General features: G+C 38.6%; 1 protein-coding gene across 3 annotated transcripts in view; it reads left to right on the top strand.

Annotated features, from left to right (window-relative positions):
• Positions 1-3,505: 3,505 nt before the first annotated feature.
• Positions 3,506-27,050, top strand: part of NLK (nemo like kinase) — a 139,816-nt gene continuing 116,271 nt past the window's right edge. For all 3 annotated transcript variants that reach the window (XM_054709546.1, XM_054709544.1, XM_054709545.1), the window contains exon 1: positions 3,506-4,164. In XM_054709546.1, the coding sequence (XP_054565521.1) occupies positions 3,707-4,164 (458 nt within the window). In that variant the 5' untranslated portion in view covers positions 3,506-3,706. The remainder of the gene's footprint in view (positions 4,165-27,050) is intronic.

The raw sequence follows: 27,050 nt of genomic DNA, 5'->3' as shown, positions 1-27,050 counted from the left end.
TAGGTGCTAGGTACTATAATAGGTGCTGAAAAGTAAGTTTAAGAAGCCCTGGCTCGTGTTGATCAGTAGTTACAGCATCGGCCCGCACACCAAAGGGTGTCAGGTTTGGTTCCCAGTCGAGTATCTGGGTTTCAGTTCTCTCCCTGCCCCTGGTTGAGGAGCATGTGGGAGGCAACACATCGATGTTTCTCTCTCTTTCTCTCCTTCCTCCCTTCCTTCCCTTCCATTCTCTCTGGATAAGCAATAGAAAAAATATCCTCAGGTGAGGATTAACAAAACAAAACAAACAAACAAACAAAAAGTTTAAGAAAATTCAGCCCCTTTCCTCTAGACCAGTGCTTCTCAAACTTGAGCATGTGTAAGAATCACCTGCAGGGCTTGTTAGACAGATTCCTGCCTGCACCTCCACGAGATTCGGATTCAGTAGGCCTGGGATAGAACCTGAGACTCTGAATTTCTAAGAAGCTTCTACGAAACTACCCTTTGGAGGAGACTGATATGCATTGGGAAATTGGAAAAGCATTCCAAATATTATGTGAGGATGGGGCTAGGGAAAGAGAATGAACATATATTAAACTTTTACTGTTTGCAAAGAACTTTTAAATATATAACCTCATTTAACCCTCACCACAACTTTGTGAGGCATATATTATCTTCATGTTCAGTTGAGGCAACTGAGATGCAGGTTAGTTAAATTACCTAAGTCATAGAGCTAGTATTGGTACCTACTTCTCTGCACTGAAAAACTCATGCAAATATTTAGTGTGTCTTCATGTTTTAGACTCTGCCCTGGGAACCAGGCATGCAACATTGAGTGGGACAAACTCTCTGTCTTGGTCGAACTCAGTAAACAATTAAAATACAGAGTTTTCAGTGCTATGGAGCTTTATAACAGAGACACAACTCTACAACAGGGTTGGGAAAGCTTTCCAGGAAAAAAAAAAAAAGTAAAATTTACAGGAAGAATTGCATGGTAAGTTAGAAAGTGGAGGGTGAGTGAGGAGTGTTTTGAACTGAAGATATTCAAGAAGGCTTGGAGAGACTGAAAGAAGTTTGGAATGTCTGAAGAGGGTGGATATGAGAGATAAGGCCCTTGAGGAAGAGGGGAACCAGCTAGTGCTGGGTCATTTAGACTTACCGACTTTAATCAAGGGTAGGAGCATGGTCAGACTTGAATTTTTAAAAGATTGCTATCCTCTCAGTGGAGGATGGATTGGAGAAGAGCTAGCCTGTAAGCAGGGAGATGCACTGAAGATGCTAGTAGTGAAAAACTTGGTAATACTGTGGCAACTGAGAATGGGAAGGTGGTTAGAAGTGGTTCAAAGTATTGAAAACTTTATGCTTGATTAGAAGGGGAGAAGTGGGTAGGCAAAAGAGAAATCAACGATGATCTTCAGGGTTCTGAGTGCACATTTTTAGCAAAAGAAGGTTCTGTAAGCTTATTATTTCTTTTTTCTTTTTTTTAAAATTCAGATAAGTGAAGTTATGTGAAAGTGAAAGAAAGATGATGTTTTAATAAGATTTCAATGACTAGAATTTATTGACTTAGAAAATATGGGAGAAAATCACGATCTTTATGGTTAAGTTTATTATTTTTATTGTTTTAAATTTGCATTTGTATGATAGGTTTACTGTCCATTGAGAGTTGAGTTGTGAATGCTGGACATAACACCTCTTTTTGCCAAGATCAAGATGGGCCATGAAGGACCAGCCATCGGTATGAACTGTTAGTATACCGAGTTTCTTCTGCGACAGTTTGTTGCGTAACCTTGAACCTTGAATTTCTGGAGCCCCACTTCCCTTTTTGCTCCCCCTAGTTTTTCACACCTTATGCCTTTAAAAGGGATAGTAAAGGGCTCCTATCAATGGACCAGCGAAGACTTGGACTCCGCCTTCTTCTTCTAGGTCCCGCCCCCTTTTCCTTAAACCACACCCCCTTCACTGATCCCGCCTCCTAAAAAAGTCGTCGCTGATATGACAGCGAATTCTCCACAATTCTGACCTATAGGAAATCTGAAAGGTGGGACCGCGATCAATCTTTTTGTCCATTTGTTAGATCAAGTGTCTATCTGGCACCAGTCCCAGCCCACTTCATCTTCAAGCCAAGGATTGGTTGCTCTGTTCTTGGTCCCCGGCTCATGATTGGTTCTTTCATTCCACCCTCTCTTCCAGTTTTGCAGGCGGGATTAGCACGCAGCTTCCTGCTCCTGCCAAAAAAATAAAAGAAGAAAAAGAACAGAGGAGAGAGGCGAAAGAAAATGTCACAGAGATCTTTGGGTTTTAATTCGCTGTTAGCCTTGTCGGTCAGGCCACACTCTGCCTTTTGATTGGTTTTCCTATCTGCCCATCCCAGATAGGGGCGGGATTTCCCCAGGAGACCCACATCTTGTTGCCACTGGCCGAACAGTGCGCCTGTCTGAAGCTCCGGTCCCAGGATTGGGAGCGGATGCGGACAGGTGGGCGTGGATTGGCTAGGGAAGCCGGTCAGTGTGAGACGGGGGCGGGGCCTCGGCGGCTGGTTGCGCGTGTCCGCCGCTGGCTCCGCTCTATCCGGCTTTGCTAGGGGAGGTGAGTCTGGCCGCGGCTGCACCGGCGGCTGAGGAGGCGGCGGCTGAGGAGAATACGGCCGCAGCGACCGAGGAGGAGAAAGCGGCCGGAGGGACTGAAGCCGGGTGGGGGGGGAGGGGGGGAGACGGAGCAGCCTTGAGCCCTGCGGGGGCCGTCGCGCGGGGGGACCCACCCGCTCTCCCCCCCAACCCTTCTAGCAGAAGCAGCCGGCGGCGGGGGTAGGAAATCTGCCCGCTTCCGACTGCACCCCGCCCGCCTCCCGGGGCTGCTTTTCTTTGGCCCCGGGACCCTCACCTCATCCCTGGGCGGTTCCCTCTGTCTGGGCGTCCGAGCGCTACCCACCTCTCTTTCATTCCTGCCTGCACCTCCTTACCTCCACTTTGCCCTGCTTCTCTTTCTCCTCGCGGTCCTGCCTGTCGCCTCCTCGGCTTACTCTCTCCTGCCTCCTTCCCTGGCTCTTTTCTGTTCGGGAAAGTTTAGTTACCCCCCCCCCCCCACCCCACCACCACCACCACCAGGTCAGCCTGACTAAGAGGAGGGGGAGATGTAGGGAGGCCTGAGAGTTCGCGGGGGGGCGGCTGGTTTCCCTGAACATTTCCCCCCATCTTTTCATTTTTGGGGGTGGTTGGAAATTTTTAAATTGTATTTTTGAGGAGGTGGTAGGTGTTTAGAAAAGGATGTGGGAATGGAAGGGGTAGATGAGTCAACTCTCTTACAAGATTCCAAGGGTGGTGTGTTACCTGATCCTTTTCGCGTGTGGAGTTCAGGGGGTCAGGAGGTTTGGCCTTTATTCCCACATTCAAAGTTGGAACCTCCCCCAAATTAAGGATGGAGTTTTAGTACCCACTTGTGGCAGGAAACCTGGGGGGCACGGGGGGGTTCCTTTTTCCTTTTCTTTTTTCTTTTTTCTTTTTTTTTTTTTTGGCAATCCACACCCTTCCACACACACCCCAAAATCAAACACCAAGATCCTCTTAACTTGTTTGGATTGACTGATGAAGACATAAAGCCCGTTGCGCTCCATGGTTTTTGAGGTGGCGTGAGTGGTTTTGCTTCATTTTTTTAAATGGCCACATGACAGCTTGACCTAGTTTGCTTTCCAGTCAAAGGGCATTTTTTTATTTTTTATTTTTTTTGAATGTCTCTTTGTGGCGCGAGAGCCAACGCAAAAATGATGGCGGCTTACAATGGCGGTACATCTGCAGCAGCAGCAGGTCACCACCACCACCATCACCACCACCTTCCACACCTCCCTCCTCCCCACCTTCACCACCACCACCACCCTCAACACCATCTTCATCCGGGGTCGGCGGCTGCTGTCCACCCCGTCCAGCAGCATACCTCTTCGGCAGCTGCGGCAGCCGCAGCAGCGGCCGCAGCTGCCGCCATGTTAAACCCTGGGCAGCAACAGCCATATTTCCCATCACCGGCACCTGGTCAGGCTCCTGGACCAGCTGCAGCAGCCCCAGCTCAGGTACAGGCTGCCGCAGCTGCTACAGTGAAGGCGCACCATCATCAGCACTCGCATCATCCACAACAGCAGCTGGACATTGAGCCGGATAGACCTATTGGATATGGAGCCTTTGGTGTTGTCTGGTGAGTATCGAGAGAAAAACACAACTTCTCGTGGTTTCTTCTCGCGGTCGTGATTGGGCGAGTCACCTCTTAACGGTTTTCTCCATGTTGACCAAAGTGGAGCGAGGCACCCTCACTTCACATGGTAAAGAGGCCTAATGCATTGGCTGTCTAAGCTTATACTTTTTTCTTTTTTTTATTGTTAATCCTCACCTGAGGATATTGTTCCACTTGATCTTTTAGAGAGAGTGGAAGAGAGAGGGAAAGACAGAAACATCGATGTGAGAGAAACACATGGATTGGTTGCCTCCTGCAGGCCAGACCAGGGCCCAGGACGAGGAGGAGCCTGCAACCAAGGTACGTGCCCTTGACCTGATTCGAACTCCGGATCCTTTGGTCCACAGGCCAACACTGTATCCACTGAGCCAACCGGCTAGGGCTGAGCTTATGCTTTTGAGTCATGTCAAAATTTGGTGGAGAACCTTCTGAGGAGGAACACACCTAAGTTTGCCGTCTGCCAAACTTTTTGTTTAGAATCTGACCAAGCCACTAAGTGTGGGATCAGTAGATGAATGTGTGAAACGTTTTTCCTGCGAAAACCTTGGGCATCTCTCCTGTTGGATTTAGAGTGAATCAGTTGCCCAGTTGCAGCAAATGTCACAACAGACCCAAACTCGATTCCTTTTAATCATTGTATCATTGGGCTATACCTTGCAAAACTACTTTGCTATCCTTCCCGTCTTTTCAGTCCTTCATTTGAGATCTTGATCCCCAGGAAGAAGATAGGGTTCATATTTGAACCAGTTAAGTCACTTCGTGCGTGGTTTATTTTAAACCGTAAGGCTACAGTTGGGAAGTATTTCGCTTCAGCCTTTTGATAAGAATGCATTAAATATAGCATCACACATGAGTACCACAAATGAGGTCAGTAGATGGTAGCTATACTGTGGCCCACATTTGGTGTAATGTTTTAGTGTCATTTAGTGCCTCTTAATTTGCTCTTATCCCTTGGTTGGTTGCAGTAGTAGAAAGTATACTTTTTAAACATATGAAACTGCTCTACTTTTGCTAGTGCTAAGATATTTCTCTGAGCCCAAGGGTTTCTTAAACGCAACATTGTGTCTGTTCTTACGAAGATTGGTAGTTTATAATACAATGTATTTGTCATTGTAGGGTTCTATTTGTATCCAAACTAGAGTGAACTGAGTTTTTCCACCAAGGATTCAGTACTGTGGTGTGGATTGATGAATTGATGTTTTGAGTGCATTCAAAAATAGATTCTTGTTAATGTCTAGAAAAGCCCCCATCACCACAGGAAAATGAACGAACTCTTTGGAACTAGTCTGGTAAATGTCTCCTTTCGTCCTTGTTTTTCAGGCTATAATTGATGAATATCATTTTTGCATTGTATCTGGCCATGTTTATATATATTTAAGATTTTATAATGTAGGCTGCTGAAGTGAGCTGATCTGTTTGTGTTCTGTTTTTGTTTTTGTTTTAAACTAGTAGTGTTTTCCCAGCTAAATCTCCCAGGAGATTGCAGCGGTGGTGCTCCCTCCTCTAAGGTGTGTGGGATTCCTGGTGGCAGAGTATAGCCAGTAATGGTGCCTCTTCGGTTGTTCTGCTCAGGGCCCTGCCAGTTCCTGCCTTCCTCTTCTCTTCCATATCCTGTCCTCAGGGATTGCACTGTGAACTTCCTTCCATTTCTTGCCTGACCCTTGAGGATTTCAAAGCTTGATTGGGGTGGGGGGGGGGGGCAGGAAAAAAGTTGTTCCTTGCTTTAAATTTTGTCATTGATTTACTGAGAATTTGTGTGGATTTTCTTAGCCATGGATACTCTTTCATTTTAGTGCTTTGCATACAATGCTAAGAACTGGAGATACTGAAAGGGAAATGAGTTGTATTTCCTATACTATAAAGGTGTTACTTACATTTCTACCAAATGGTGATGTTACCTGTAGAAATTTTAACTTCAAGTTGGTGCTAAGGGAGAAGTTTTTATTTTTAAAGGAGAGGGATGTGAGGAATTGGAGTGCTGAAACATCACCCACAGTGAACATTCTGATAATAGGTATTCTGAATTAGTGATATATTAAAATCCCAATATGTTTGATTTGAATTCATTCTAGATTCTTTCATTCATTGACGCCTTCTATATACTTTTTTCCATATACTTGAAGTGCCTCCCCCTGTGCACCATCTTCTGTTGGTAGTACATCGGTTGTTTTGTATTTGCCTGTCTCGCTGACTACATTTGTAAGCCCCTTAGGGTTAAGGACTGTGGTCTACAAAAAGACATTTTTTTGTCCTAGCTGGTTTGGCTCAGTGGTAAGAGCATAGGCCTGTGGACTGAAGGGTCACGGGTTCAATTCCAGGTCAAGGGCACGATCCTTGGCTGCAGGTTCAATCCCCAGGGCAGGGCCTGTATTGGAGGCAACCAATCTATGGTGTCTCTCTCATATCTATGTTCCTCTCACCTCCCTCCCTTACACTCTTCTCTAAAATCAATAGAAAAATATCCTCGGGTGAGGATTAAAAAAACACAAAAGATACACTTTTTCTCCCCAGCACTTAGCACAGAGCTGTGGCATCTTTGCTGCTTGGTTACTTGATCTGCTCAAGTCCCTTCTTTGTTCTTTAGCCAAGTTTTTCTAGTTATTGTATTGAGTGTTTTTATCAGCTGTTACAGGTGAAATAAAATTTGGTATGGAAAAAAAGAAGAGTTCCAGGTGTGTGTTTTAGTATGCAAATACTTTTCTATTTTTATATTTCCATATTGTTGACTTGCTGGCTAAATTGCTTATTTGGAATTTAACTGCTATGTGACCTAAGATTGTTAAAACCAGAGATCTGAACACCAAACTAGAGTGAAGTGCACTCATAATCTGAAACCCAAGCTAAAAATATTGATAAGGTGTTATACTTTTCAACTAACTGAACCAGAATTTTTCTTTTTAATTTAGAAAGGACCCAATAGAAACAACTATTTTCTAAAATGATTACAATTTAACATAAAATATTCTCCCAATGATATATCATTTGATTCCTAGCACCATATACCTACTTGGATATTATAAGATTCAAATATATTTAATGCATTTTTCAAGTATTTTTCTTCTGGCATGGTATAGGAAAGGAAACTATATCTGCTTTCATGTTATTTTTTTCTGGACATGTACCCAGTTGTAATAAGTGGTGGCTAAAAATGCTGCATGCAATTTTTTTTTTCAATTCTTAATCAAGAGCACTTTCTTCATTGATTCTAGAGACAGAAAGGAAGGGAGAGGAAGAAGGAGAGAGAGAGAGAGAGAGAGAGAGAGAGAGAGAGAGAGAGAGAGAGAGAGAGACGTCAATGTGAGAACGCAACATTGATCAGTTGCCTCCTGTATGTGCCCTGGCCAGAGGTTGACCCCCCAGCCTGAGTATGTGTCCTGACCAGTGACCCTTGGGTTCATGGGATGGCGCTGAGCCACACCAGCCAGGGAAACTGCTGTATGTAATTTTGAGGGATATTGTTCCTCCATGTAGACAAGGAGAGATTTTTACACAAGTGATGTAGCATTTTACCATTCAGATTTATCACTGAATAGTTTAATCTGCCAGGCTTGATTTCTCTTTCTGCTGAATTTAACTAGTGGAATAACTTACCATATTGGACGATTGTGTAAAAGTAATGAATTACCTATTAGCTTGCTGGTTAAGATGGTGCTTTGACAGTTCAATTGAGGTTTCATTAACAACTGTCTGCTGTGCTTTCTCTCTAAGTAGGGGTTCCAGTTTACCTGGCAATATGATCATGGGTAGCATGAGATACATTCATTGCCTATGATAGAATATTGCTCATGGGTTATCAAAGCATCATATATAATTTGACCTTTATCAGATGCCAAGGCTTCCATATACCAGTCTACGGTCATTTTCATAATGCAAAACCAAAACACAAAGCAGTGCACAAAAAGAAACCTGAGCCTGTTGGCGAGGCTATCATAAATACCTTTTTGTCTGTAGTTCATTGTTGCCAGAAGAAAGTATGTTGTGCTTAGAGATATGACAACTCTGGGACAAAGAGTATTACAGTATAGGTTTCAGGGTCTTATGAGGTGTATACTTTTGACAGTTGGAGGAAGTTGACTACATGAGGGAGGTTTGAGAACTGCTAAACCCAGGCAGTTTTGATATTGGCAACCTGAACTATTACAGATTGAACTAATGGCACATATTGCCATTTTGATAAAAGTGTGTCTGGGAAAAGTTGTTTTGTTGGCTTGTTTTGTTTTTTTACTTATCTGATTAATTGAAAGGTAAAGACCCTGGGATTCATTTGGTCTGGTGCCTTTGTACTCCAAGTAAAGTCGGAGAACTTTGAATTCTATTCTAATACCTTCTCCTTGAATTTTATTCTAATACCTCCCACGGGTTGCTATTATTTAAGTCTTTCCAAACTTAAGCATCACTGTATTGATGTTTAGTTATTGGCTATGTGATATTGATAAATTATTTAACCTCTCTCTTCCTCATCCACAGAGTGAGGATAATAATAGCATCTATCTCATAGGATTAAATGAGGTAATCCTTGTAAACCAGTGAATACATTGTCTAGCATACAGTAAGCACTCAAAAAATATTAGCTTTTTAAAGTGATAAATACTGTTGATAGAAATCAAACTGTTATATTAATGTGCATATAAGTGGTTTCATATATGGTCAGATTTACCAGGTGAAATCAACATGCAGACTATTTTTGAAGGCATGACTTTAAATACTGTAGAGTGTCCACTTAGTTGTGCTATGCTAACAAACACATAAAAAAGGTACATACTTGGTAGTATTCTAGTCATATTATCTCCACTGTTTTAGAAAGTATTATTGCTTTACATCCTGGGAAGGAAATTAATTTTTTCTTTTCAGAATGTAACATAAAGAACATCCTTATCGTCGTCAAAGTTCAGCTTTACTGGAAATTTGTTTTACTTGTGTTTGGATGAAAAAGCGTGAATTGCTAAATAAAATCCCGAGGTGGGGAAATACGTGTGATTTAATGAAAAATTATTCAGTGTAAATTCTTATGCAATGCAAAGATGGTCTAGCTTGCTCATCTTGTGAAAATTAGAGGCATCTTTTTTTTTTTTTTCCTGATGTTTTCTGTGGTCCTCTTATTCCTCAAATAGCAAACTATAATTTGGAAAAATGGGAAATGCTTTTGGAATATGTTTGGGGGAAAACCCTGGAGTTAGTTGCATCAGAAAGATATATACTAAAGTATAGTAAAGTGTATTTCATTATTAACTTTGTTTTACAGGTTAAGAATCTGTAGTATTGAAGTTTCTCTATTAGCCAAGATTAACAGCCACAGCTGGATTCTTGGGGTATGGGGACAGGGAGGGTCTGCTTTGTGAAAAGAGCTTTGAAGAAGCAGAGCCTGCACCATAAAAGGAAATGGTTGCTCTTCTAGACATAACAAAGCATTTGTGTGAAACTAGAAATGTGGAAATCTATATTGTTAATTTTAACTACAAAAAATGTACTTTTAGAAACTGCAGGTTCATGGTCATAAAGTAAAGAAAACAAAGAGAGTGAGAGAATAAAAGTAACAAAATCTGATACTGAGTTGGTTTCTTGGTGATAGAAACTCCATAGCCTGTAACATTGGAAGTTGTTTTGTACTTAGGATGTACTTTTAGAAACTAGGTTCATGGTCATAAAGTAGAGAAAGCAGAGTTAGAGAATAAATAAAAGTAACACAATCTAATGATACTGAGCTGATTTCTTGGTGATGAAAACTCCATAGCCTGTGATACTGGAAGTCATTTTCTACCTACTTAGTAGGCTCTTGACAAGATTATCCACATTATTTTAGGAAAAACAAAAGAAACTTGTTTTATTCTTGGGGAGACATTTTATGTTATACTATTGAATATCAACTTAGAAGAAAAGAGACAAATATTTTTATTTTAAAAAGACATTTCAGAAAGAATTGCCTCTTCAAACAAGCTAAAACAACAATAGCCCTCAAAATTACATGCAACTTTTTTATTTTTTTATTTTATTTTATTTTTTTAAATATATTTTATTAATTTTTTACAGAGGGAGAGGGATAGAGAGTTAGAAACATCGATGAGAGAGAAACATCGACCAGCTGCCTCCTGCACACCCCCTACTGGGGATGTGTCCGCAACCAAGGTACATGCCCTTGACCGGAATTGAACCTGGGACCTTTCAGTCCGCAGGCCGACGCTCTATCCACTGAGCCAAACCAGTTAGGGCTCATGCAACTTTTTTAACATGCAACTTTTTAAGCCATCAATTAGTACCACTGGTGCATGTCCTGGAAAAAAAAAATGAGGGCAGATCGAGTTCCCTTTCATATGCTATGCTAGAAGAAGAATATATGTAAAATGCATTAATATATGTTTAAATCTAAGTTTTGAGGGTTTATTCTCAAAACAGACAACTGTAGAAATGTTGTTCCTTGATATAAAAGGCCATTCTCTAATGGAGTACTGAAATATTTCATTATATTCATAACTTGAAGCATTATATTGTAGAATTGTGTGGCTATTCTTGGTGGTTTTTACTATTTTGTTGATGTCCTAGCACAGTGGTCAGCAAACTCCTTAGTCAACAGAGCCAAATATCAACAGTACAACGATTGAAATTTCTTTTGAGAGCCAAATTTTTTAAACTTAAACTTCTAACGCCACTTCTTCAAAATAGACTCGCCCATGCCGTGGTATTTTGTGGAAGAGCCACACTCAAGGGGCCAAAGAGCCGCATGTAGCTCGCGAGCCCGGGTTTGCGGACCACTGTCCTAGCAGTTCAAGAATCTGCTGTTTATATACTGTATGTTTCCTTAGTATGCTGATTTGACTTCTTTGATGGAAATTGCCAAGTCCTAAGAAACCTTTCCATTTGTTACCCAACCAAACAGAAAGAAGCCATGGGGTAGAAGCTCTTTCATTTTAAGATTATATTTGAGTTTTACTTATAATTGCTTGTACATTTAGAGTACTTCAGTGAATTATTTGTTGATTGGGTCTTCTAAGGTAGATCAACAATGATTTCCTAAATAATATAATATAGCTTGTCAGTTTGATCCTGTTGTTGCTTGGGGGTAACACAGAGAATGCCTGAGGCAACAGTTGTAATACTGTCAATTAGCATGTGACAAGTCATCATAGACCTAGTCTGTGGTTCTAAGATACCCTAGTCGAGAGACATTAGAAACAATTCTGGCACTCTGGCATTATGAAAAGATGATTTCTAAGGAAACTATATTGAGTTGAGCTTTAACAGTTCATTGTAATGGAGTGAGTAGAGGGATGTCTGCTATTGATCATGGTTGGTGCTCTTTACCTAAACCCAGTTTCACATCTGTGCTCTGAACTAGTTTGTCTAATTGAATCATATCTACTGTCAGACAGAAGGTTTGACATTGTTGGAACTCACTAGTCAGTGTATTTTTATTGTCAACCTGTTATGGACCAATACTATTCTGGTCACTAATGAGGATATTTACTTCTGTAAAGAATTTTGCAAACCTCTAACAATCTTCTCTGTTGTCTATGTTTTTGGTACTGGGATATAGAGATGTTTAGGTCATGAAGTTGCCCTGAAGGAGCTTACAGTTAAGTAAACAGTATGAAAAAATAATACATCCCTGCTTTCAGGGTATCTGGATGGAGAGTTGAAACTCAACTTGAAGCCATTAAATAAAAACTTAAAGATATATGTTATTTTCACTTGTTCTTACAATACTCATTTATTATGTGTTGACTATTTCTCAGGCTGGATGGTAGAGATTTAAAAGAGATTATACATTTGGGGAGAAAGATTTGTAAATGGAGAATTATAATTCATTGCCATTATTGCAACAAAAGAGATATTCCCTGGATATTATGGGAACAAAGAGGAGGGATTTCTGTGGGAGGTATGGATGCTTCCTAGAAGAGGTAATAACCTCAAATGAATTTTAAGAATGAGGGAATCAACTAATGGGCAGGGCATTCTTGGTGGAGTTGCTGAAATACAGAGTGCATTGCAGGAGTGATAGAAGATAAGGGCAGAGATGTGAGCTAGGGTTAGATCCTGAAGAGTTGGAGTGTCCTGCTGAAGAGCTGAGATGCCCTTGGTACTTGGGAGATGAGTCTTTTACTCTTTTTATGACTAAAGCACATACATATATACCAACACTACATAAACTAATATGTAGCATATCTATACTATTAAAATTTCATGGGAGCATGATTAAGGGGAAAATGTTTAAAAATGCTCCTTGGGAGAGGGAGGGGGGAAGAAAAAACAGTGCTCCTTGGTTGGGGAATGATAATGAAAAAATTTGAAACTGGGAATGACAACCTGTGAAGGTTTTTTATTATTTTGTTGAATGGGAGAATGAGTGGTTCAAATTGATTTTTTAAAAAGATATTTAAATAGACTAATAGATGGAGCTTTAGGGAATGTACTCAGTTGTAAATGGAAGAAACTATTGGAGGCAAAATTAAAGGATGGGTAGATAGGAAAATGTGTTCACAGTGATTGACAACATACGCTTGACAGAAGACAGTTATGAAGATGGGAGTGATCTTTGGTGCAAATAAAGAAGTCAGAAAATGAAGGTGGAGAAAAGGCCATTGAATTTAGCAAATAGATCATTGATGGCCAAATACCAAGTTTTATAAAAAATATATTTTTGTTGATTTCAGAGAGGAAGAGAGAGATAGAAACATCAATGTTGAGAGAGAATCGTTGATTGGCTGCCTCCTGCATGCCCCACGCTGGGGATCAAGTCTGCAACCCAGGTATGTGCCCTGACCGGAATGGAACCGTGACCTCCTGGTTCATAGATGAATGCTCAACCACTGAACCACACTTGCCCGGCCAAATCCCAAGTTTTTATTTCTAGTTTAATAAACCAGAGAACTTGATGTTTATCATGTTCAAGTTGCCATTTCCTTGGAAATAAATTTTTTTATTTTAATGACAGGGTAATAAAGTACTGAACTAAACTTGTTAGGAGACATGGTTCTGGTCCCTGCCTTGCTGCCAACAACCCCATGACCTTGATAAAGTTACTTAAATTTTCTGAGTCTTGGTTTCCTCGTTTATAAAATCCTGTGTTTCCTAAGTTTCTATAATGAAAATGCATTAATATTTGTAAAGCATTGTGGCATTATTTGTGGGCAAATAGAGTGACCACAAGACAACTTCAAGACTACCAATGTTGAATACCTTCTGAAATTATTTAAAGGAACAAAGAGATAAATGTAAACCTGTTCCCAGTGTGACCAGCACAGTTCTGGAGTCTCTTTGGCCTTTGTTGGGTTGTATACTCATTTCTGAACCAATTACTGTCACTGGAGATAAGATTACTTTTGGAGCAGTCAGGTTCCTCCTGGACCTGGAGATGGAGTACATTATAAGTGGGAGGGATGAATTCCAACAGTGTATGTTGGGAAGATGGTCATTACTGACCAAGAACACATTCATTTAACTTATGTCAGACTCAGAAGAACCTGATCAGGTGCATTTACAAAGCAAAGTGTAAGGCATATTCTCTGTGGAGAATTTTGTCTTGTTTGTCCTGAATTATTTGGAGTATTTTCCTTTTCTTTTCTAAAGACTCTACCTAAAGTAGTAGAGGGTAAAATTGGTACCTGATCCTTGCCATGTTTGCTTTCCTTCCCAGTTAGATCAGATATCCTCCATTGATTTCTTTTCTTTCCTCTCTCAGTGTTGTGGTTTTGTTATCTAGATGAAGTTCTCAGTCTTGTTTTCAATTTAAGTAGTATAGAGCTCAGTAGTGTCAGACAGCAAACTCCTTACAGGGGAGTGGACAACACAGAAACTTTTTGTTTATCTGTTCCTTGACCTAAAATTCTTTCTCTGAGCCACAGAGAAAAGGTGAAGAGAGACATTTGAACAAAAAGATAAAATTAGTCATTTGACCCAGATTGCAGCTTTTTCCTCCTGTCTGTGTGGATGAAAACCATGCTCAATTTACATAAACAGGTGATTTTTCTTACATGCTAATTTTCTTAATGTACCATGGCAGAGAGCTGCAGATTTGCAAATTGTGTAAGTAAATTGAAATAAACCAGGTGACTTTATTTCACATTATTATCTTACCAGGACTGAAGTACCCAAAGGGTGCAATTATCCGGTGATTGTCTCATTGCACATTTTAAGTTAACAGGCAGCCTAGTGCAAAGTTTTAACCCCCACCTTCTTCCTCACTTCCTTGTCTTTTAAATTTTTTAAAAAGGAAAATATTGATTTCTATATGTACTTCAGTAGGCTAGAAATTTAGTAATGCAGATGTGGGGAAATTTGAGCTTTATTAAAAGTAATCCAGAATCTATAAAAGTTGGGAAATAATGTGGGTACTGTGCAGAAAAAGGGAAATAATGCATACTTGGCTTGAGTTTGAATTGCCTAAGAATTCAGTGAGGACCTTCAGCTATATTTAATTGGTTTGCGTCCTCTGTGTTCCTTTTCTCAGGTTCTTCATGTTATAGTAATTGGGTTATTATAAAGTTAACTGGTGTGTCCTAAAGCCAGTGTTCAAAATAAATATTGATGCATATTCTTTTAAATACTAAATGAGCCCAGCCGGTGTGGCTCAGTGATTGAACATCAACCTATGATCCTGGTCAGGGCACATGCTGGGGTGGGCTGGATCCCTGTGGTGGATGTACAGGAGGCAGCCAATCAATGATTCTCTCTTATCATTGATGTTTCTATCTCTCCCTCTCCCTTCCTCTTTGAAATCAATAAGAATATATATTTTAAAAAGAAATTACCTTTTAAAATAAATACCAAATAAATTAATTGCAACATAGCTTAAAATATCATTTCAATAAAATAGAATTTTAGGAAGGTACAACAGTTGGTTTTTAGTGGCCTTTTCCCCAGATTCATGAATACAAATAATGTCAATCAATAAAGTACCTTCCTTATGAAAACATTCCAATATTAAACAGTAATTAATGCTATTTCGTTTCTCATGTTATATTATTTACCTATTGGTATGTATGGAGATTAAATTATACCCCCTGTAGCTTTGAGGTAATGACTTAGAAATGAATGGTAAATTTTAAAAGTTTGGCCACTCTTTTTATCCTAGTATTTATTTTTAGTTTCAAGAAAAGTAGTTTAGAAGAACTTTGAGGGCAAAAAGTAATTCAAGAATGACCTGAGGAAGATGGTATTTTAAGTACAAAAGACAGTATGTTTTAGTAGATTAGAGCCTGTATTCTGATAACAGATTGCCTGGATTTAAATCTTGCTTCTACCACTTATTAGCTATTGTAGGCTAATTATTTAATCTGTGTGTCTCATAGGGATAGTAATAGTATATCTGTCTCTTAGGGTTGTTGTGAGGATTAAATGAATCAATACAGTATATGTAAAGTCTTAGAACTAACTATACCTGGCACTATGTTAAAGTTAGCTATCAAAATTATTATTACCAGTTTCAGTACAGGTAAAAAAATATAGTGCCTCCTTAAAGCTTACTGATATATAGGGCAAATAAACAACAGCTTTTGTATGACAGGTATCAGGTATGTGACTGTGTCCAAGAAGTTCATTTAAATTCTAGGATGCTTTCCAAATGTAAAATTTCCTTTAGAATATAAAAGGAGGGTTTTTTCTCTTTAACTACCTCCTCCCATCTCATCAAACTAATAATATGGTTAGTGTAGGAAACTTGAAAAATACAGAAAAGCTGTTTGTCGTTTGTATCCTACAACTCAGCCACTGATAATATTTGCTGTATTTTCTTCCAATATTTTTTACCTGGAATCTGTGTGTTTGGGTGTGTGTGTGTGTGTGTGTGTGTAATATTATTAGAGTTGTGATCATGATTATATTGTACATATACAGTTTAGTATCCTATGTGTTTCACTAAAATGACAAAGGTAGATTTTGGCCCCCCCCCCCTTTTTTTTTTGAGGGCTATTTTTTCATTTTCACAAGCCTAGATCTTTATCTGAAAGGAATTAGAGAGTTGGAAGATACTTTAGAATGCATCTAGTATAACTGCCTCTTTTTTTAAAGGGGAAAATTGAGACCCAGAGGAGCTAAGAGATTTGTTCAAGGTCACACAGCTGGTTAGAAGCTGAGCCAGAACCTTTGCTGTTCTGCTGCTTTACCAGTAATACCTGTCCAACTTAATTCCATTGAAAATGCAGGAAGTATTTTTATAAAAGCAAAACAAAACAAAACTCTATAAATGAAACCGGGATCAGTGCTAGAATATTTAAATAGAATATTTAAAAAACTCTGTTGGTTGCTTTTTGTGTGACAGTGACTAATGTTTCTGAGAAAAGTTTAATGTCATGAGTTACAAGGCTTTTGGTGCAAAACAACTCAATCTTTTCACATTACAAATAATTGTGTTGTGCATCTGCTGTGAGGATGTTGTGCCCTTTTATTTTTTGAAAAATTTTAAAACCTCAGAAAATTTGAAGGATACATGATATATGCATAAACCATTCTTTTAGATTAACAGTTTGTGACTTTTTGCTTTATCTACTTTGAGGCTATTTCTACAGAACTTGCTGAAATGACTTTCGATTAAATTTAGATTTACAATGTTAAGAAATTTATGGTCACTGCATCAACTCAGTGTTCCATGTAATAAGTTTTGTAAGCTCTCCAACTAGAGAAGGAACTGGAAGTTTTCAAACCTGTGACTTTTGGAATGCTGTTTATTCTCTTAATACTTAAAACAAAATTCAGTGTGAATCATGAGTGTAACTGAAACATATATGATTCAAAACTAGGCTCAAAGCATAACAGAAATATTTCATTCTGCAAAGTTTCTTTTTTTTCTTGTGGTATTTATTTCAGGTTGGGAGTTAAGGGGGCATTTTCAAAATAAGAACCTAAGATCTGTTTTCATAATTTCGTGATATTCATTGTTGAGACTAAATTTTAAGTTACTGTATGTGTTGTTGCTGTTTTAAGTAAATTAACCTAATACAGCCACATGAGCTGATGATGCAGTATTTGTGTCACCCAATTCACTGCTCTGTATTTTTCAGTACCAAGTAATTCCTTTGTTAAGCTCATTTTCAGTCAATGAGCCATTGTTTCCCAAAGGGTAATGATTATTTCTATACATAGCACAAATCCCTAAGAAATAGATTTTAAAGTCTAAAATATCAGTGTTTGGAAGTGGTTGAAATTGTCACTCTGTATATCAAACCACAACTGTATATGTGAAAAGGGCAGCTGCTGTATTTGCTCCCTAGCCTGCAATATGAGATATTATGCTTTTATACATACCAACTGACAGCAGGTCTTTAAAAGTGAAGTCTTTGGGTTTATTTGAAAAAAATGGATTGTTTTATTGAGTCCACTCAGCTATTACATTACATAGTTTAATAACCAAAACCTAGAATGGGTAGCTGGAGTTCAAATTGCAATGGCTTGTGACAAGTAAGGAAATATTTAGGCAGCAGATATTGTTTACTTCATTCAGTTGGTAATCAGTATCTGCAAATAAATCACTGACTTCATAAAGTACCTCAGCAGGAAAGACATTAAAATAGGAACACTGATGTTTAACTGGTGTAGATGCTAAAGATCTAGTTACTAACACATAGCAGCTTATCTCTGTAGCTGGGCAAACTTTAAATAACAAATGTTTTTAAAATATATTTTTATTGATTTCAGAGAGGAAGGGAGAGGGAGATAGAAATATCAGTGATGAGAGATTCATTGATCAGCTGCCTCCTCCATGCCCCCTACTGGGGATCAAGCCCACAACCCAGGCATGTGCCCTTGACCAGAATCACACCCAGGACCCTTCAGTCCCCAGGCTGATGCTCTATCCACTGAGCCAAACCAGCTAGGGCTAAATAACTAATATTTATACTTTGATTTTTTTTCCTCTTAAAGTAGATCTGTTTGTCTCTCTTTTCCTCTCAATGCTAATAAAAGCAAATGTTTATAACCACTTATGACACATTCTCTACCCACTAAACCACTAAAAATGATGAGAGCTTTAAAGGTTGGGGTCATATCTCACTTGTGTCTCCAGAGCCTAATGTGGTCCTGGATAAGAAATTACTAAGTGTTTGTTGTTGAATTGAAAGTTGCTAATGCTAAGTTTGTACGTGATAGTGACACTGTCAAAGAAGAGTACTAACCCTGGGTCTTGCCTTTATGTAGATCCCTATTTCTTCATGCAATGGAGTGATTTTTATGCGAAACATTTAGAGTGATATTTAAGTAACTCGATGGTAATGTTTTGTTTTCATGTGTTTGGTTTTTTTTTTTTTTTTTTTTTAGAGTCAAGAGCCCTAATCTAAAAATAGTCTACAGTAACCAACTGTTCCCAAAAATAGTCCTTTATTTTGCTATTGCTTTCATTACTATACATTAAGAATGCTGTCGAACTGCTTAGGAAAAATATATTCTTGATTCAGTCAGTACTGTGATCTCATGTTAGAAAAATAGAAATTATGTCTAAAGTCTCATCAATATATCAAAACATACTAAAGCAGTCAGTGGGACTGGCACAGAAAACAATTACTAGGTGTACCAGTTAATAATGCAGATTTTTTTCAATAGATGGAGTTACACATATGTTGATATATATGCAATTTGATATGTATGCTGTTTTGTTGTATTGACAGCAAGCTTCAAAACTTCATATGTCAAATTTGCAGGAGGTGTTAACATCATAGATATTTTTACGCTTAAAAATGTCGAATTTCGTGCCAAAAAAAGATCATTTGCGGGAAGTTTTAATTCCTTACTTTATTTTGAAGAAAAAGTTATCATATACTTCAGGAAGCTTTTGGTGAACATGCTCCATCTCAAGATACTTGTGAACGCTGGTTTAAACGCTTTAAAAGTGATGATTTCGATGTGAAAGACAAAGAATGTCCAGGTCAACCGAAAAAGTTTGAAGACCAACAATTACAATCATTATTGGGTGAATGGCATGTCAAACTCAAAAACAACTTGCAGAAAGATTAAACGTTGCTCAGCAAACAATTTTCAATCATTTACAAGCAATGGGAAAGATTTTAAAGGAAGGAAAATGGGTGCCACATCAACTGAACATAAGACAATTGGAAAGCTGAAAAGTCATCAGTAAAATGTTGCTTCAACTGCACAAAAGAAAGTCTTTTTGCATCGAATTGTGACTGGCAATGAAAAGTGGATTTGTTTTGAGAATCCTAAAGTCACAAAATCATGGGTTTATCCAGGTCAACCATCAACATCGACTGCAAGGCCAAATCGCTTCGGAAAGAAGACAATGCTCTGCGTTTGGTGGGATCAGGAAGGTGTGGTGTATTATGAGCTTCTAAAACCAGGTGAAACCATTAATACTGATCGCTACCAACAACAAATAATCAATTTAAACCACACTTTGATCGTGAAACGACCAGAATGTGCCAGAAGACACGGCAAAGTAATTTTGCTTCATGATGACGCACCATCACACACTGTAAAACCAGTTAAAGACACATTAAGAGATCTTGCCTGGGAAGTATTAACCTACCTGCCGTATTCACCAGACCTTGCTCCTTCAGATTAACGCTTGTTCCGATCGATGGCACACGCACTTTCTGAGCAGCACTTCAAAACATAGGAAGAAGTGGAAAATTGGATCTCTGAATGGTTTGCCTCAAAACAAGAAAAGTTCTATTGGGATGGTATCCACAAATTACCTGAAAGATGGGGGAAATGTGTAGCTAGTGATGGACATTACTTTGAATAAAGCGCTTTTGATGTTTCTCTTGAAATTATCATGTATTAACAGGTACACCTAGTACAAAATCCACCATTATTAACAGGTACACCTAGTACATTCAATTCTAAGCTCCTTATTCTGTTCTATAAACCTAATGAATAAATGCAGACTAATATGTGCTGGAGATTTTTTTTTAAATTAATGAGGAAAGAATGGCTTACTTCAGTAGTTTGATGACATATGATTAACAATAGCATCTCTGAAAAATAAAAATACCCTAGTTTGTACGGCTTGCCAATTTATGTGATGTATATACTCTTGTAATGGCCAATTTCAGACTACCAACATCATCAAATCACTAAATTCTGAATTGGAAAAATTTATTGAGCCTGGCGATGAAAAGTGGATTTGTTTTGAGAATCCTAAAGTCACAAAATCATGGGTTGATCCAGGTCAATTTATTGAGCCTGGCCTCTGAGAGCACACTGACCACCAGGGGGCAGCTCCTGCATTGAGCATCTGCCCCCTGGTGGTCAGTGCACGTCATAGCGGCCGGTCGTTCCGCCATTTGGTCAATGTGCATATTAGCCTTTTATTATATAGGATTATAGATGTCCTTTCTTTTTCCCCCCAGGGAAGTAATAATTTTTGAGTATTTATTACCTTTGTTTTAAATATTATTTATTTCATTGTAATATATAACTTAATTTTTAATAATGCCTGTATTTCACAGTCAGCTTGCAAAATTCCAGAAAATAGAATAGTCTCGCCCAGCTGGTGTGGCTCAGTGGGTGATAGTAAACCTATTCACCAAGAGATTACCAGTTCAATTCCCAGTCAGGGCACATCTCTGGAGGTGCATGAGGCAGCTAATCGATGTTTCTCTCCCATCAATGTTTCTATCTATCCGTCTCCCTTCCTCTCTCTCTCAAAATCAATAAAAACTTTTTTTTTTTTTTTCCAAAAGAAAAGAAAAAAAATTGTAACAGTCTCTTTGGAGCCGGTATGAACCAACTCGAGCAAACACACCAATGGGATATTTAGCTAGTGGGGATCGAGCCTGCAATCCAGGCATGTGCCCTGACCAGGAATCGAACTTTCTGGTTCATAGGTCCACACTCAACCACTGAGCCACGCTGGTCAGGCCAAGGCATTCCCTTTAAATTTCTCTCTAGCTAAGTTTTTATGGTGTTTATGATAGTTTCAAAGATATTTGTATAAGTTTCACCACTTTGTTTACCTTACCAAATAAAAGTAATTCTTTTCTATTAAAATAATTTTCTCTTAAACTGTAATAAGTCTGTGGGGTTTTTGTGGGTTTTTTTTTTTTTTTTTTTAGTCTAAGTTTTGGGGGATTTTGTTAATAGGGAATACTCAAATTTCAATACTTAACACCTATCATTTAAAAGCTGCGTCCTCACATAACTAATTCTTAGCAAAATGCTGTGGGACCATGGTCTATAAGAGATGGTAGACGTTAAATAACCCTGAGGAACAGTTAGTTTTACAGAGACTTCCCCAGTGATTCAAATTGAGAGTTGAAGGTTAAAGTACTAGGTTTTACCATTGCAGGTGCAGTGTTTTACCATTCTGTGATTCTATGAAGTGCTTTTAAAAGGAGAACATAATGTTATAATTAGAAGGAAATTGAAAAAAGACATTTGTAAAAAATGATTTTGAATGATCCCAGAGATGATTTTGCTATCGTCTGGGTTATGATTCAACAGTGCTAGTGACGAAAGTAGCACCAGCTAATTTGTGTGATATTTCAGTATCACTGGAGTTCCTAACTTGAATTTGAGAGTTATATAAGTTATCACATGGTGGGGGGAGGGGGAAACAGGACGGTGTCTCTGTACTTCATGGAGATGTCAAATAGGTCCATTCTTCCTCAAAACTAGAAATGAAGCTTATTTTCTTAGAAGCTTTAATTTGTGATTATAGAGGTAGAAGAGATGCAAAGATCATTTTATCCAGTACATTGAGTTAATGCTCTAATAATTAATGATTCTTTCAGTATTGTTATACAAGGAGTATATTCGATTTCTCAAATTATTATAAAATTAATTTTGTAGAAAAATAATGCCTTATAATTTAGTGAGGAAGATTTTAGAACTGATGCCTGTTGAAATTCATAAATAGAATGATTACTGAAGCATGTGCACAAAAGAGAGAAAGAGGGAGCTATATTATAGATGGGGCAGGCTATTGGCATTTTTTCTTACGATCCTGGAGTGCTGGCTCCATAGTCTTCATTTAGTGGCTTGCCCTTCAGGTCAAAAGAGTTCTGTATCTAATACTAACTTTTTGCCCATTTCACTACATTTAGTTATCTTTCACTGCATGTTAATACCATTATTAATCTTTCTATAACATTTACAAAATCTCTGAGGATGACTGGGGATTCTAAAAGTGAATTTATAAATTTTTTTTTAGATCCTAACTTTTTAAAATCAAAACTTGGCACCTGACCGGTGTGGCTCATTGGTTGAATGTCCGACTCAGGAACCTGGAGATTGAGAGGTTTGTTTCCCAGTCAGGGCACATGCCCCAGTTTCGGGCTTGATCCCCAGAAGGGGGCGTGCAGGAGGCAGCCGATTAATGATGTTTCTCTCTCATCAATGTTTCTATCTCTCTAACCCTCTCCCTTCCTCTCTCTCTAAAAATCAGTAAAAACTTATTTTTAAAAATTACCAAATATTTTCTAAAAATCAAAACTTGGAATTGTACAATGTTTTAGGTAAGCATTTTAAAATTTTCTAAAATGTTAGTAAAAGACATTGTGGTGTCTGGATAATGATGAGAAGTTTAATAGTAAAACCATGTGTGTTGTATAATTAACACAATTAACTCTGAGCTTGATACTTTTCATAAAGATTATTGATTTATGATAGACTGACAACTGTTTTATCTTTAAGACAATAATCAAGTCACTCCTTATTTTTTTTTTTTCTGTTTGTTGCATTTTCAGTTTGGTCACATAACTGAAACAATTTATTTCCAAATAAACATCATAGTGAGGAATAGTAATGTCGTATGATAGCATATTTCCATTATAAAACCTGCAATGAGAAAAATAATTTAAATTGAAAATCATTTATATATCTGTACCATTTTTCCTCCCGTCTACTCATTTTCTCATTTTATTTCTCAGGGTTTGGGTTCTAAAAACAAATCATTTTATTGTATCTTTCTCATTGAACTTTGTTCTTTAAAAAGTATTTGTTAAAATACTCTCCTGAAAGGGGAGATAATTTTATGGTTTGAAAGTCATTTTGTTTTGTCTATATAAAAAAAAGTTCTTACTTTCTCCAAAGATGTTGTTTGTAGAGTCAAATATATGGAAGATTCATCCCCTCACCCTTATAAAAGTTTAATTAGACATATGGAACATCTTATGCCCCTCTCTTCTGGAGCTTTAATAACAAATAGGGGGTTAGCAGAAAGGAATCATAACAAAATGAGAAACCCTGAGAAGTGCATTTAGATGCTAATAAATAAATTGGATGGAACAAGAAGAGAGTGTTTATTTACCTGTTGAAAAACTGCAAGCCTTGAGAAAAGTTAAGGCAAAATAATACTTTGTGAAAACCTGACCAAAGTAATGGGTGAATTCTTTTAAGTAGTTTAAATAACTGATTTCAATTAAGTAGTTGGGTGAATGTCCAGATTAAAATGTCAGAATAATTTTCTGAACCTAAATATAGGACCCTGTGCCATTTTTATTGGTAACCTGGACAATAACATAGATTGACTTTGTCAAATTTCCAAATCAATAGGATTTAGGAAAGATGGCTAACATAGTAGCTGACAAGTATTCAGACAGAACACTATAAGAATGGTGGGCAGAAATTGACAAGCAGAAATTTAGTAGGGCTAAATGTAGAGGTCTGAATTTAGAGTCATCTTTAAGTTAGCAAACATTTATTGAAGACCTGTGTACTTGGCGTTGAGCACTGAGGGTACAGTGGGAACAAAATTAATATAATGTTAAATAGGAGAGACAGACATTAAACAAATCTCTTGAGATTATGTATCTAGATTCACGTTCTGCTACTTATTGTCTGTCTGACTGTAGGCAAGTTGCTTTAGTTCTTTGTGCCTCTGTTTCCTCTCCTGTAAAACAGGGATTATAAGTACCTATTTCAGGTTCTTGTGAGAATTAAATGAGATAAAACGTGCAAAACACATAGTACAGTTTTGACCGTAATAAACACTCAATAAATTTTAGCTGTTTTTATTGTTATCTATTATTAGCACTTACCATCTTTGTTTTATGGAGGAAAACAATGATTATGGTAACTAATCTAAATTGTGAGGCCAAGAAAGCTTCCCTGACCTTGAAGAAGCTAGTACTTGAGTCTTTGTAAACAAATTACAGTTAAGATATACATACCGATAGGCACAGGATGCTTACCGTGGGAAGACAAAGTGGGATACCCATGCCCTCCCTCAGTTTGTACAGTTTCAAGGGAATGCTTTTTTTTTTTTTGTTTTTTTTAATTCTTTATTGTTTCCGAAACCAATTTGGCTCAGTGGATAGAGCGTCAGCCTGCGGACTGAAAGGTCCCAGGTTTGATTTCGGTCAAGGGCACGTACCTTGGTTGCGGGCACATCCCCAGTGGGAGGTGTGCAGGAGGCAGCTGATCGATGTTTCTCTCTCATCGATGTTTCTAACTCTCTATCCCTCTCAATTCCTCTCTGTAAAAAATCAATAAAATATATTTAAAAAAAATAAAATAAATTTTTTATTGTTTAAAGTATTACATAGGTCTCCTTTCCCCCCCCATTGACCTCTCCTGGCCACTCCCACCCCTCAGCACATGCCTGCACCCCCCTACTGTCTGTGTCCATTGGTTATGCTTATATGCATGCATACAAGTCCTTGGTTTGATCTCTCACCTCCCCCCCCCCCCCGCCCCCATTCCTACCCTCCCCTGCCTTTCCTCTGAGGTTTGACGGTCTGTTTGATTTTGATGCTTCTAAATCTCTGGATCTATTTTTGTTTTGTTTTATTTTAATCCTCACCCGAGGATATTTTTCCATTGATTTTTAGACAGTGGAAGGGAGAGGGAGGGAGAGAGAAACACCAATGTGAGAGAGACACATCAGTTGGTTGCCTCCCACATGCTCCCAGGGCCGGGAGCCTGCGACCGAGTACGTGCCCTTGACCGGAATCAAACCTGGGACCCTTCAGTCCGCAAGCCGACTCTATCCACTGAGCCAAACCGGCTAGGGCTCTGGATCTATTTTTGTTCGTCAGTTTATGTTGTTCATTATATTCCACAAATGAGGGAGATCATGCTGTAAAAAAATCAAGGGAACGTGCCCTAACCGGTTTGGCTCAGTGGATAGAGCGTCGGCCTTCGGACTCAAGGGTCCCAGGTTTGATTCCCATCAAGGGCATGTACCTTGGTTGCAGGCACATACCCAGTAGGGGGTGTGCAGGAGGCAGCTGATCGATGTTTCTCTCTCGTAGATGTTTCTAACTCTCTATCCCTCTCCCTTCTCTCTGTAAAAAATCAATTTTTTTTTTTAAATCAAGGGAACGCTTTTTAATAACATTATATTGTGAAAGGTAGCCCCTATAGTTATACAGTGTGTTTGTTTGATTTAGTAAGCCAAATTAGGAGAGTGACATCTGAGTTAAATTTTTGTTGTGAAAGGTCAAAGGATATGGGGGGAGGGCGGGGGGGGACAGCTGAGACAGGAAAGTTCATGTGTAAAGTCATGGGGACATGAAAGACCATGGTACGATTGAGAACTTAGAATTAGTTCATTATGACTAGCGTGAAAGATAAAATGAATGAGAGTGTAATTTCTGAGAGATGAGAATAAGAGGACCTTGTTTGCTATTTTAATTCCTTCAGGTTTTATCTGAATCTAGGAAGCTATTAAATGAGATAAACAGATGATTAAAATGATCAGGTTTATTTTTGTAAGATGCTCAGGCAGTGCTGAAGAGAATGGTTTGCAGGAAGAACAAATCTAAAAACGGAGAAGGCAACTATAGTCATTTAAGTTAATGCTACTGCTAGTGTGGACCACAAATTTCATTATGGGCCAGCAGTGTGAAGAAAGTACCTTTCCCCTTACTTGCTTGAGGCTCATCCCTAGACTTTGAAAAACTTTTATGGCAGTTTTACATAGTTCATGGTTTATAACCTTTGCTGGACTTCTGTGTTCTTCAGCAAGTCTTACACTTGTTTCAAGTCAGTTCTTTAATCCTCTGCCCACGACAGCTATTTCAAACCTCTACCACACTCCTCACTCAAGTTCCTACTCCACCTCTTCCTCACTTTCCACAGATGACTTCATCCTCTATTTCAGAGGGGGAAAAGGCCAAACAATGCAGGAACTAGATAACTCCCTGGTTCACCCACAAACAAAGATATTTGTCAACATTATGTATCTTTCCTTCACTTTTCTTCCTCTGGATCCTATTCTCTTCTAGTTTTTCCTGGATCTTTGTTCTATCTATTATCTTCTCTCAGGTTTTCAACCTCTGCCTCCCTTTAGCACCTTTCCCCATATCCTGTACACTTGTTCAAGGCTCACCCCCAAACTCAATCTTTATCATCATCTTAGATTACCAGCCTAGCTTCTTTCCTTCTCTTCTTAGCCAAGCTCCTTGAAAGATTAGTCTTCAGTTACTATCTCTACAACTTAACTTCTCATTTACTCCCAATCCACTGTAGTATGTATGCTCCTTTCTTTCTTTCTTTTTTTTAAATATATTTTATTGATTTTTTTACAGAGGAAGAGAGAGGGATAGAGAGTTAGAAACATCTACGAGAGAGAAACATCGATCAGCTGCCTCTTGCACACCCCCTACTGGGGATGTGCCCGCAACCAAGGTACATGCCCTTGACCGGAATCGAACCTGGGACCCTTGAGTCCGCAGGCCGACGCTCTATCCACTGAGCCAAACCGGTTTCGGCATGTATGCTCCTTTCTTAACATATACCATACAGCTCAAACAGCTCTGACAAATAAATGACCAGTGAACTGTTATTAACTAGCAGCTACCAAATCTAATGGGCATAATTTGTTTGGTACTTAGGATTTTTGTTGCCTGTATCAATAATTTGGTCCTTTTTCTTGTTGAATAGTATTTCATTTATATATCACAACTTTCTTAATCTATTCACCTGTTGATGGACATTTGGGCTTCCAGTTTGAGTAAATAACCTAG

This window comes from Eptesicus fuscus, chromosome 20 (genome assembly GCF_027574615.1).
Source record: "Eptesicus fuscus isolate TK198812 chromosome 20, DD_ASM_mEF_20220401, whole genome shotgun sequence".
Classification (NCBI taxonomy): domain Eukaryota; kingdom Metazoa; phylum Chordata; class Mammalia; order Chiroptera; family Vespertilionidae; genus Eptesicus; species Eptesicus fuscus.
Note: the sequence above shows the minus strand (reverse complement) of the source record. Positions and strands in the feature narration are given on the sequence as shown.